The following is a 12,792-nucleotide window of genomic DNA, read 5'->3' as shown; positions in this document are numbered from 1 at the left end:
AAAATGAAATGATCTTACCGGAATCTACGCCGCGGAACAGGAACACGGCCCTTCAAGTGTGACAGATAGTAGCCTCTCTCTGCCATGGACTTGAGAGAAGCAGGCAGTGAAACTCGTCAATGCTGAATGCTTATGGAGCTCTTAAAAATGAGTCGGGATGGTTTCGCAGAAAGACTCTCCCTGCATCTCCGGACTCTAACTTTCATCCAAGCTCTCACTGAGAGGCTGACAGGATTACTTAAAACTCCAGTCCCATGCCGAAGAGTACTACCCTCCATAAAAGACAAATCGTAAATTCTGACACTTCTCTGCGAACCTCCTGGGACGAAAGGCAAAGAATGACTGGGGGATGAGGAAAGTGGGAGGAGTATTTAAGCCTTTGGCTGGGGTGTCTTTGCCTCCTCCTGGTGGCCATGTTCTAAATTCCCAAAAGTAATGAATGCAGCTGTGGACTCTTCATTGGTGTGAATCCAAGGGATACTCTTGGAGTAGGGTCAGGATTCCAAGAATTTTATCCTTTCTCCAGGAAGGTCTGGAGAAGGGTTTGTCTGTCAGTACTCTGAAAGGTCAAATCTCTGCCTTATCTATTTTGCTGCACAAGCGTCTGGCGGAGGTGCCAGATGTGCAATCTTTTTTTCAGGCCTTGGTCAGAATCAGGCCTGTGTTTAAATCTGTTGCTCCTCCCTGGAGCCTTAACCTTGTTCGTAAAGTTTTGCAGCAGGCTCCGTTTGAGCCAATGCATTCCATAGATATTAAGTTGTTATCTTGGAAGGTTTTGTTTATTACTGCTATCTCTTCTGTTCGGAGAGTTTCTAATCTCTCAACTTTGCAGTGCGATTCGCCTTATCTCATATTTAATGCAGATGAGGGAGTTCTTCGTACCAAGTTTGGTTTTCTTCCTAAGGTTGTTTTAGATAGAAATATTAATCAGGAAATTGTTGTTACTTTTCTCTGTCCTAATCCTTCTTCTCATAATGAACGTTTGTTGCACAACCTGGATGTCTATTTGCAGGCGACTAAGGACTTTCGTCAGTCTTCTGCATTGTTTGTTTGCTTTTCTGGGAAAAGCAAAGGTCAGAAAGCTACTGCTACTTCTCTTTCTCTCTGGTTGAGAAGAATTATTCGTTTGGCGTATGAGACTGCTGGTCAGCAGCCTCCAGAGAGAATCAAAGCTCATTCTACTAGGGCTGTTTCTTCTTCTTGTGCTTTCAAAAATGAGGCTTCTGTGGAACAGATTTGCAAGGCTGCAACTTGGTCCTCTTTGCATACTTTTTCCAAATTTTATTAATTTGATACTTTTGCCTCGGCTGAGGCTTCTTTTGGGAGAAAGGTTCTTCAAGCAGTGGTGCCTTCTGTTTAGGCGACCTGTCTTGTCCCTCCCTAATCATCTGTGTCCTCTGGCTTGGGTATTGATTCCCAACAGTAATTGATGATCCCGTGAACTCACCAAATCTTAGAAAAGAAAATGTATGCTTACTTGATAAATTTCTTTATTTCCGGATATGGTGAGTCCACGGCTCCGCCCTTTGTTTTAAGAGGTTTATTTACTAAACCTCAGGCACCTCTACACCTTGTGTTACTCCTTTTTCCTTCGGTTGAATGACTGGGGATTGTGGGAAGGGGAGTGATACTTAACAGCTTTGCTGTGGTGCTCTTTGCCTCCTCCTGCTGACCAGGAGTGATATTCCCAACAGTAATTGATAATCCCGTGGACTCACCATATCCGGAAAGAAAGAAATGTATCAAGTAAGCATACATTTTGTTTTTTTTAATAAATCTACTGCACTAGGCAGTATTTTGGGGTTAAAGTTGGTGGGAGTGGGGTGTTAGAAAAAAACGTTACTGAAAAGTGCCTCTACATTGCGGTCAATGGGAACAGTGTGTCCCCAGTAAATATATATAAATATGCTTATATACATATATATATTTATGTGTTAATATGTGCATATACACATATTAACACATATATATGTATATCAGCATATACATATATTTGATTATTGCGCAACTTACCCCCTTTGCTGGCGCTGAAGTTCTGATGCCTCCTGTGACGGCATCAGAACAAGGCTCCCATAGGAGCCTATGGAAGCACACTCTTGTGAGCGCAATGCTTTCTAGCAGTGCAAACACGAGGTCGCGTTTGCGTTGCGGCCAACTTGTAATACCAGTGCACATTATCGTGCGTTGGTTTTACAAAGTGGAGCGCTAATATCACTTTCATGAAAGCAATATATAGTGCTCCATTTGTAATCTAGCCCTTTGTGATTATAATATAAAATGTTTATTTATATGTAGTAAAAATACTTCAAGGGGCACTGAACCCAAATTGTTTGTTTTCTGATTCAGATAGAGCATGCAATTTTAAGGAACTTTCTAATTTACTCCTATTATCTAATTGTCTTCATTCTCTTGGTATCTTTATTTGAAAAGCAAGAATGTAAATTTAGATGCCGGCCCATTTTTGGTGAACAACCTGGGTTGTTCTTGCTGATTGGTGGATAAATTCACCCACCAATAAACAAGTGCTGTCCAGGGGCTGAACCACAATTTGTCTGGCTCCTTAGCTTAGATGCCTTCTTTTTCAAATAAAGAAGAAAAAATGATAATTTAGAAAGTTGCTTAAAATTGCATGCTCATTCTGAATCATGAAAGAAAAAAATTTGGATTCAGTGTCCCTTTAAGTTATTTATTTTGTCTCCTCTGACGTTTAAATCTAAAAATTGTGGGCTTTTCAGTTCTTGTTAACATTGGAAGAGCAGACTCCAGGCCTAATCCTGTTTTATTCAGTCATTGGTTGCACACTTGAGTGACCCATTTATAACTTTCAGCAGGGAAGAAAACCTAAGTTGCAACATGGCCGCACCCATTTCTTTACACTTATTTTTTCAATATTTAAACTAAAATAATAAAATATATATATATATATATATATATATATATATATACACATATTATACAGTAGTTAATCCTTGCTTATAATACATATTCCTATCTAGCATTTATTTAGTGCTTAAAGGGACATTAAATCCCCTTTCAGGTAGATTCAGGTAAATCATGTAATCTTCTTATTATTATCATTTATTAATAAAGCGCCAAAATATTATGTAACATTAAGTAAACAGTTATGGAGTACAATAATAATAAGAAATGTACATAAATCATAAGGATAGCTGTAAACCATCTTTACATAAAGTTATTAACAGGACAGGTGGACTCGTAAGCTTAAAGGGACATTAAACTTAAAAATATTCTTTCATGATTCAGGTAGAGAATACAATTATAAACAATATTCCAATGTACTTTTATTATCTAATTTGCTGTATTCTTTAGATATCCTTTGTTGAAGAAATAGCAATGCACATGGGTGAGCCAATCACAACAGGCATATATGTGCTGCCACCAATCAGCAGCTACTGAGCCTAATAAAATATGCTTTTCAAGGAAGGATATCAAGAGAATTAAACAAATTATATAATAGGAGTGAATTAGAAAGTTGCTTAAAACTGCATGATCTTTCTAAATTATGAAAGAAAAGATTTGGGTTTCATGTCCCTTTAAATTCTGAAGGAAGTACATGGGAAAGAAGAGGGGCAGAGAAACATGAGTAGTAGAGACATCTTAAAGCAAGCTGTATCCTTGAACATATGTGTTGTTAAGGAACACTTGAAATTATTGAGACTAGAGGTAAGTCTGACTGAGCAAGCAAGGAGTTCCATATGATGGTGTAAGAGTAGGGGAAAGAGTAGGTAGCAGTTGTGAGGGAACAGGAAGTGAGATGGGAAGATGGGAGAGCCGAAACCTCCTAGTCTGTAACAGAAGTAAATGTATTGAGTTTTTGGGGAGGCTGAGTATGAAATGGATGGAGTCAATTTTGTTTTTGAAGTGTATTATAAAAGTTATGTGCCATGAGAAAAGTGGTAATGAGAGGAGAGGGAGGGCACAGGAGGGTATTAAAAGTGAAGAAAAGATGCTTAGGATTAGGACATAGATAAAATAATAGTTGCAAAGTAGTTTTGTTAGGAGGAGTTAAGGGTGGAGGAGTAGAAAAGCAGCATAAATTAGTAATAGAAGAAATCAGCAGAGGAGCAAGTTCTCCAGAGCCATTCTGAAATTTGGGTGCATTTTTGCAAGTAGCGTGTCATATGTGTGTGCCAAGGTTGGGGGTGCTTTCGTCAGGTGCAAGCTATGGAAGGAGGACCTATTTTGTCAAGGGTGGAGGTCAGAATGGAAATATACAGAGAGATAGATTCCTCAGGACAGGAAAGGGAGGAGATTGCAGAGAGAAGAGGGTTTAAAGCAGGAATTGTATCCGGGGGCCTCTGGCCAAGCGTTCTTTTCTCATGGGGGCCACTTGAACACAGTGAGTGCTCTGAGACTTGATATACTATAAACCTGATGTGTCATTTACCCAAGTAGTAGTGCATGGTAGGAGCTGTATTCCAAAATAGACATACACAGTATACCTCTTAGAACCTTAAGAAAATGGGATGGGGCCAAGTTAATACTTTACCTAATAAACAAAGGGAGGGCCAAATTAAACTATCTTGAGGGCCGCATATGGCCCCAGTGCCAGTACTTTGAGACCAGAGTGTGAAAGAGTAGTTCTGTGTTTATGGTGTGTACATTTCTATGGAGAATATTTGAAGGGTTAGATGGTGGGTGTAAAGCTGGTGTAGTGATGATGCATTTCAAGAGATGTTGGTCTGATAGTGGGAATGAACAGTTAGTAAACTGAGAAACAGAACATTGATGGCTGAAGATTAGCCCCTTGAGTGCTAACGACGGCTCTGAGCTGTCGCAGAGTTTCCCACTCTGGTGCTAACGACGGCTCAGAGCCGTCGCTAGCACTCTCCCAACTTGAGGGAGATCTAGGGCTCCCACCCGCTCCTACCCCGGCGATCGTGCCTGTAGAGTGACAGGCATCGCCGGAGCTTTCCGTTTTGCGTGGTGACGTCACGCGCAATAACGTGATGACGTCACCGCGCAACTTTATTTATGCTTAATGTTAAGTATAGGAGCAGGGGGCATGCTGCTTAGAGGCCTGTATCTCAGGCATCTAAGCAGCTACAGACCCCCCAAGACCCACCATTGGAAAGTTAATTGCCTAACCTTTCCAACAGTAGGTCTTGGGGGTCTGGAAAAAAAAATTTGTTCAAAAAATACAAAAATAAAAAAAACATTAAAAAATCTTAGCACCCAGGTGGGAAAGTGCTTAGCACTCAAAGGGTTAGGTCAATTGAATGGCCATCTTTGTGAGTGGGAAATTAGTCCACTATGAGAGGTCAAGTGAATAAGTTTAATCTTTAACACCTTTCCAGTTTACTTCTATTACCTAATTTGTTTTGTTCTCTTGGTATCCTTTGTTAAAAAAGGATACCTAGGAAGGCTTAGGAGCTGCTGATTGGTGGCTGCACATATATGCCTCATTTTTGGGGTTCATGTCCCTTTAAGCAATCTTGCAGCTGTCAGATTCGCTGCATGGAAAATCCAGCTAAATGTAGTACAGTCTTACCTTTAATGAGCAACTTTAGATTTATAAAAGCAAATAAAAAAAAAAACACATTTATGTACAAAGTATTTTTTATTGATGTAAGAATTTTTTTTGTCTTTCTTTTTTTGTTACAAAAAAGCTAAGTGGTTCTGAGAGCAAAAAGTACAGTTACTGTGTACATAGTGCTACAGATCCTTCAGGCAGGCCCAAGGTTTAAGACTATTAGACTGCTGCATGTGTATATTGAACCATGGCTAACAGGGCTTTCACTGTCATAAGTTCTACCCCTACTGCACGTGAAGGTATTTATTTACATGATAAAAAAAGGAGTACACACTTCAATATAAAAAAAGTGTCAAATAAAAATTTTCATCATGTTTGCAGTATGAGCCATAATAGGCTTTTCTCTCTGTTGAAAAATGTGCAAACACAGATGTGAAATGCGTATGAGTTCATATGCTTGTAACAGTGGTGTGCTATCTGCTGAACTAAAGCACTGGAAAAGTAGCAAAACTACAATTTGGCAATATTCTTGGTCCCCATTAAACGATTCAACACAAAATAAGGCACATTTCAAGAATGTCCTACAACACTGCTGTGTAATGAACAATAAAATGATACAATATGAACATAAAAAACAAACATCATTTAACAACAATGGGTACAAAAACATAAAACGAGTACCTTTTTTTCCACAACATAATTACTGAAGTTGTGTTTGGGTTACGCAGACCAAAGTGATTCTTGAAATCAAGTACTGTACCTGTTTTCCCTATACAAGTGTAGCAAACACTCTGTGTTTTTTTAATACAAAAATATTAATAATAATACAAAAAAAAAACATAGGCAAGTGGATCATTCCCTTTCTACAAGAAAAACATTTCAATTTTCAGGGCAATAATATAATCTAGTATATGTCTTGGCTCTACAAAGACTATTTTTCCACTGGGTAGAAGAATCAATGTTTGACATTTTAATGCCATACAATTTCAAATGATTGCCTCTGCTATAAAGAGTCCCATTGCTAATGAATAACCATCCTAACTGATTGCCTGTTTGCAATACAAGCTCAATTATATATTTAGGTGAAGAAGAAAAAAGAATATAAAACCAAAATCTTAAACATTTTGTACATTAATAATAACCTTTCGTACCATTCATAATGCATGCTGTTCTTGACAATATTAACGTGACACAAATACATTTACAATGAAACAAAAATGCTGTTGTTTGCATTGAATAAAAAAATACATGTGAACTGATGTGGTTCCAATGCGTAACTTCATTTTACAGTAACTTTCCAACAATCTGTGTAATTAAGAGCTAGTTGGGTCAAGTTGATATGGTGAATTACAAAAATATCTCTGCTCCCATTACAATATACATAAGCAATATCAATCATCTAAAAGGACAAATAAACATAACTCAACTTTGCATTTTTTTTAACATTTCAAACATGCAATGATATCACACATTTACACTAAAGAGACTTGGTTTTGGGCTAACAATACTGATCCAGAGTTGAAATGGAAGACTATTTCTCCCTACAACACTTTAGGGTTTGCGTCGGTATTCCATAAAAGGAATGTACTTGGAATTCATCCTATTTAGTTTGGATGAGATTATTAAAATACGCACATGCATAGTTTAAAAAAAAAAAATTTGCTTCCTTGTTCATTTACACATTTTTCCTCTTCCACTCTATTGCATAACAGCAAGGAACTTGCTTTCTTCAGCAAGGGAAGTCAGCAAAGAACTCATGTCCCCAATCGCCATGTTATTTGTGCTGACTGGCATAGCTGGGAATGTAAGAGACGCTCGTGGAGTGGTAAGACGCGAAGAATTACGTGAGAGATTCTGGATGATGCTTGGACTCAGAACTCCAGAAATTAAGCTAGCATGGTCACCATCATCTATAATTGCATCAAAATCAATCTGTACGCCATCTAAACTGCTGCTGTCAATGCTATCAACTGTGCTTGTTACCTGGTTAGCTCCAGGTGACAGAAGCTCTGAGGAATCAGTTTTATTAGTTTCCTGTAGAAGACAGTTGGCTTCTGTAGCAGAGAGAGAAACAGATTTTCCGTTTTGTTGTATATATCCCATTGTATGGTCATAGAACTGACCAGAAAAGTTTTGGGTGCCTGCACAGTTATGTTGTGGTTGACTTTCTACCTTAATACCATTCACTCTGTAAATTTGCTGGCTTGTATCATTTATTTGTTGCTGAGGATATGACACGTTGTTCCTTTGCACATCTGACCTATTATTTCCACCGATGTTGCCACATGACTGATAATTCCGTGTGGCAGTTGACTGAGGATTCCCAATGTGTTGAGGCACTGATGGGAAACTCTGTGAAGTTTCGGAGGTGGAGCCACTTTGTTCCAAGACTGCCTGGTTAGATCTATTTACTCCTAACAAATGCATGCCATTGATCATGTGCTCAGTTGCCATCTGTTGCATATATTCCTGGTTAATAAGGTATTGATTCTGAATTGCTTCAACTATATCTGACAATTGCTCACTATAATGCATGGACGGTATAAAATTCTGTTGACTGGTATTCATTTGCAAGTTGCTGTTTGTTAACTTTTGCCCTCGGGATGCTGGATTGCAGGAATTTCCTATGACAGAAGAACCCAAAGAAGGTTTGATTGAGTTGTTAATATATTGCTGTCCTTTGCTTGGATGACTGTTCACTGTATTATTATTATTATAAAGGTTAAGGTTGTGTTGTATGACTTGAGGGTTGTATTGCACATGATGGTGTTTTTGTTGTGGAAGCACAGTTTTCTGTGGATGAACCATCATGTTATTGTACAATCCAAAAGGTTGATTTGGCTGCATGGCAAAACGCTGTCCATACCTGGATCGAGAAGGGGAATGGTCTGCACTGCCAGAACTAACTTCATTCCATTGAATTGGTAGGTCATTTTTATTTTCTGCTTGATCTACTTGCTCCAAATTGTGGAATGACTGATTTATTGAGTTATTAATTAAATTAGGCTGTTCAAAGTTATTACCATTACTTACTGCTGCACTGTGCTGCAGCTTATCTGCGTCACTGTTCTGTGAGTTGTCATAAGCATTTTGGTTCTGAGCATTAAGATATTGAACCATGTCATCTGGCAGAAGATCCACGTCATCTAGATTTCCTTCAGCTTCCATAATAAGAGCCTCCAGGGCTACGTTTTCACTTATACTTGGAGGACATGGGGAAAACCCATTTCTGGTATAATTTTGGAGACTTAAGTTTCGCCTTTCCATAGGTACCACATCAGCAGGGAAGATGCTGTTAAGACTGTTGAAACGCTGGACTCTAGCATTAGAAAAGTTTTCTGAAACCATTTTTACAGGGTCGCTAGCTCTTCGCATCCCATTTCCTTGCAACTCATTTGGCAATAAATGTCTTCTTCCATAAGTTCCTACTCCACCATCACTACATCTTCTAGGAACATTAACTGAAGGGAGTGGAGATAACCGACTATCTCTTGAATCACCCATCAGTGCCATTCTTGTTTTCAGGCTCATTCTTTCCATATTTGGAAGTGGAGTTGGTGGGGGCCCTCCTGTAGCAGCAGCATATTTAGCTTTCAACCTGTACTGCTGAGCTGGAGTAAGACTCAAGAGACTTGGTAACCCATCACACTGACTTGCTTCACTTGACCGTCTTGACGCATCAGTAGAGATAGGATCGTACGAGTCTGCAACACTTATGTTCTGAACTCTTGTCTCAGGTTGGGAAGCTTCACTTGATCTTCTACTGGATAAACAAGGTGAAATTCCAGAAGACCTACGGCTGCTTAAATACGCTGAACTTATTGTGCTAGTATTGCTGTCCCTTCTGTTGTTTAACATGTTTAGCACTGTGATGTCCATGCTAGAAAGCTCATTTCGGTTCGGAAGAATAGTCATTGATCCTCCCAAATTGTTGTTGCTGCTCATTTGCAAACCTACAAAAACCAAAACAAATAAAAAATACATAAACATATTTATATAAATATAGCTATTAAATGTTTGTTTTTGTTTACAAAATTAATCAGATCAAATGATAACATTAATTGTTATTTATAGCTTTCAATTTTGTCTTTTGTTTACAGTATATTTGTGTCATGTTTATTTTGCTCTAATGTTGCATTGCATAATTTAGAGCAGAATTAAGATGTTAAAAGCTTCATGATCAATGCACAAGTGTATTTATTATTATCAACATGTATATTTAAAAAATAATAATATGGCAATCAATGTATTCCTATTGTAATTTTTTTTTAAGCTGATTTTTTTTAATTTAAATCAGATTTTTTTTTCAATTTAAATCAGATTTTTTTTAATTTAAATCTTTTTTTTTTTTTTAACAAAATGATTTTTGAGTAAAATTCTATCTAAATCTAAAGATAGTTTCTATTTAAGATACATTATCATCTAAAAGTTATTAATCCTGAAATATAGATTAGTTTTTAATTATATGGCAAGATGCTGTCTGTATATTCATGGCTGTAATGTTTAAATTTTTTGGTAAATTAATTCCATTAATCCGTTCACGTCATGTTCTCCCAGAGGATTCTGTCAGAATATTTTGGGCAATTTTTCTATCTAGAAGAAATTATCACATATTGTAGTTCTCAAAACTGTGAAATTGTGCCTGCAGAAATAAGAATCCCCTTAACATAAAGGGGTAGATTTATTATATGTCGGGCGAACATGATTCGCTGTAGTCCAGGCTTATGGCGACAGCTGGGTAAGATTTGCTTGTGATGATAATAATAGCTGTTCCTTACAAAAACAGCAAATACGTCTGTATCAATCAATACATTACTAAAATTACAAAAATAAATTAACAAATAAAAGACTTTATTTTCAGTAGCAAACTCCTGGTATCCTTTGTTGAAGAAGCAGTAATGCGCTACTGGGAGCTAGCTGAAAGCAAATGACAAGAGGCATATATGTGCAGCCAGCAATCAGCAGCTACCTAGGTATACTTTTCAGCAAAGGATACAAAGGGAACAAAACAAATTAGATAAAAGAAATAAATAGGAAAGTTGTATAAAATCTAAATCATAAAAAGAAAACATTTGGGTTTTATGTCATTTTAATATATCTGTAAATAAAATATTGTGGAAACATAAAATGGAAAGAAACCCAACATTTTATGGTTCAGGTAAAGCAAATAAATTTAAACCACTTTCAAATTTACTTCTATTATAAAAAATGGTTACATTCTATTAGTACCCTCTCTTGAAGTAGCAGCAATGCAGTACATGGAGCTAGGTGAACATATTGGGAGAGCGAATGATAGGAGAGATATGTGTGCAGCCACCATGTGCATTGCTGCGACTTATCCTACCTAGGTATGCTTTCCAACAAAGGATACAAAGAGCACAACAAATTAGATAACTGAAGTAAAGTGGAAAGTGGTTAAAAATTCTAAAAATGTCACGTAAACTCATGACAAAAAAAATTGGGGGCTTATGTCCCTTTAAGGCACGCTCATAAAATATTTTGTTTGTATTTTACCATTCTTACCATTTCCAGTGATTGGTGGGAGAGTTGGTGCTTTTGAAGGGGAACTGGGTTCAGTCTTGGAAGCATTCCATTAACCTGTTTAATCCTCTCTACTTTGACTTGCTCCATCCATTTGGTTCCTGTCATGATTCTCCTGCCGTGTAAACCAAGTCCTGTGGTTGCTGTCGAGATGGTAGCGTCCATGATAGGGGTTTCATCCAGGGCACTGAGTCTCCTACACTGCCTCGGCTGTTTAGAGTAAGCTCGATGCCACTGTTGGTATAGTTGCTGATGGGGGACTGCTCGCTGCTGCATGAAGACTTACCACCAGGGCTTGGCTGAGATGTCTAGACAGAAACAAATAGCAGACTAGTCATTAGATCTGAGCAATACGAGTAGGGCAAACATGTAAATGTAACACAGGGCTACATATCAAGCCATGATATTACAACAATTTTTAGATGAAAACATAACTGATTTTTTTCAATGACCGATGAATTTCCATTTACAACAATGTTGTTCTAATTATTCTGGTAAGTAGCAATTATTATCATCATGATGTCACCTTAACATTTCTAGATATCTAACTTACAACATATTATGGCAATGGTTATTGAATGCATGCTAATGTAAATGAATTGGTATGAATGCATTACTGTCTATTACGTGCAACAAATAATGCATGAAAGAATAATATGCAAGTTGAGTAACTCTACAGGACACGTAATATTGATGTAATAGATAATCCCCTCCCCTTATTACCCACTGTCCTTAGGAAGGGTGAGCAAAAAAATTAAGAATATCAGACAGAAGACACATAAAATATAGTTATTGTTCTAAATGAAGATAGAAATGCAAATATCTAATATCTAAAGATATATAGAATGTTATAGGAGATCAAATGTGCATCTCAAAATGAACACAAAATGGTCAAACTTTACAGAATGCGATAAACTTTAAAAGTCCAATTTTATTGAAAAAAGTCCAATTTTATTGAAAAAAGTCCAATTTTATTGAAAAAATATTTTAAAAACCCACAAACATGCAAAGCACTAGGGGTCTATTGCAATCCTTTTATGAAAATTATGGTTTTTCAACAGAAAATCAGTTTATGGATATTTTTCTAAAGGATTGTGATTTACTCCTAGGTTATGGATAACCTGACGCTTTTCCAGTCCACTAGTGACGCTTAATCATAGACTTGATAAAATGTACATGTCAGGGTTTGTTCACTGCTTTATTTCCTACCAACTCTGCTGGAAGTTTATTGTATTCAGAAGACAATTGCAAGAGCATGAGAATGAATGCATTAGTTACACTTTTACATGATAATAATGCCAGACATTTATATACACCTGATAAACAAGTTACTCACGTTTTTTGTCTAGTAAAATGTTTGGTGAAAATATTTTAGATATCTGGTAAGTTGACAATAAATTTCAATTGTTACGCCCCCATAAATGTGTTTAATTTAGAAAAAAAAATAACTGCACTGTGAATTCATTATTTATTTTCTGCTTTTGCTGTAAAATACCTCTGAAAATGGTGCTTGCTCCACAACCCTTGTGCTTTTTATAAAATCAGATGTAGCTGTATGGAGAAAAAGAAAACTTTTGTATTTATGCTTGTGCGGCATGTCACTGGTCACACTAAGGTTAACTGCAGGATGAGATCAACTCATTGCCAAAGATAATTCCTTTATTATCAACCACATTGTGTTTTGACTGCCTACAAGCTGTTGCATGACACAACATCTTTCAAGTGTTGCTACAAAAAAAGAGTATTCAGCTGCACCG

At 37.1% G+C, this 12,792-nt stretch overlaps 1 protein-coding gene across 1 annotated transcript in view; it reads right to left on the bottom strand.

The window, feature by feature from the left end:
- Window positions 1–7,162: 7,162 nt before the first annotated feature.
- The window catches only part of LOC128661522 (zinc finger protein GLI3-like), a 31,627-nt gene continuing 25,997 nt past the window's right edge, over window positions 7,163–12,792 (bottom strand). The window contains 4 exon segments of the mRNA XM_053715771.1: window positions 7,163–9,447; window positions 11,018–11,059; window positions 11,062–11,226; window positions 11,229–11,343. Coding sequence (XP_053571746.1) covers window positions 7,193–9,447; window positions 11,018–11,059; window positions 11,062–11,226; window positions 11,229–11,343 — 2,577 coding nt within the window. The 3' untranslated portion in view covers window positions 7,163–7,192.

This window comes from Bombina bombina, chromosome 5 (genome assembly GCF_027579735.1).
Source record: "Bombina bombina isolate aBomBom1 chromosome 5, aBomBom1.pri, whole genome shotgun sequence".
NCBI classification, from domain to species: Eukaryota; Metazoa; Chordata; class Amphibia; order Anura; family Bombinatoridae; genus Bombina; species Bombina bombina.
The sequence above is the reverse complement of the archived record's forward strand: the minus strand, read 5'-3'. Positions and strand labels throughout refer to the sequence as shown.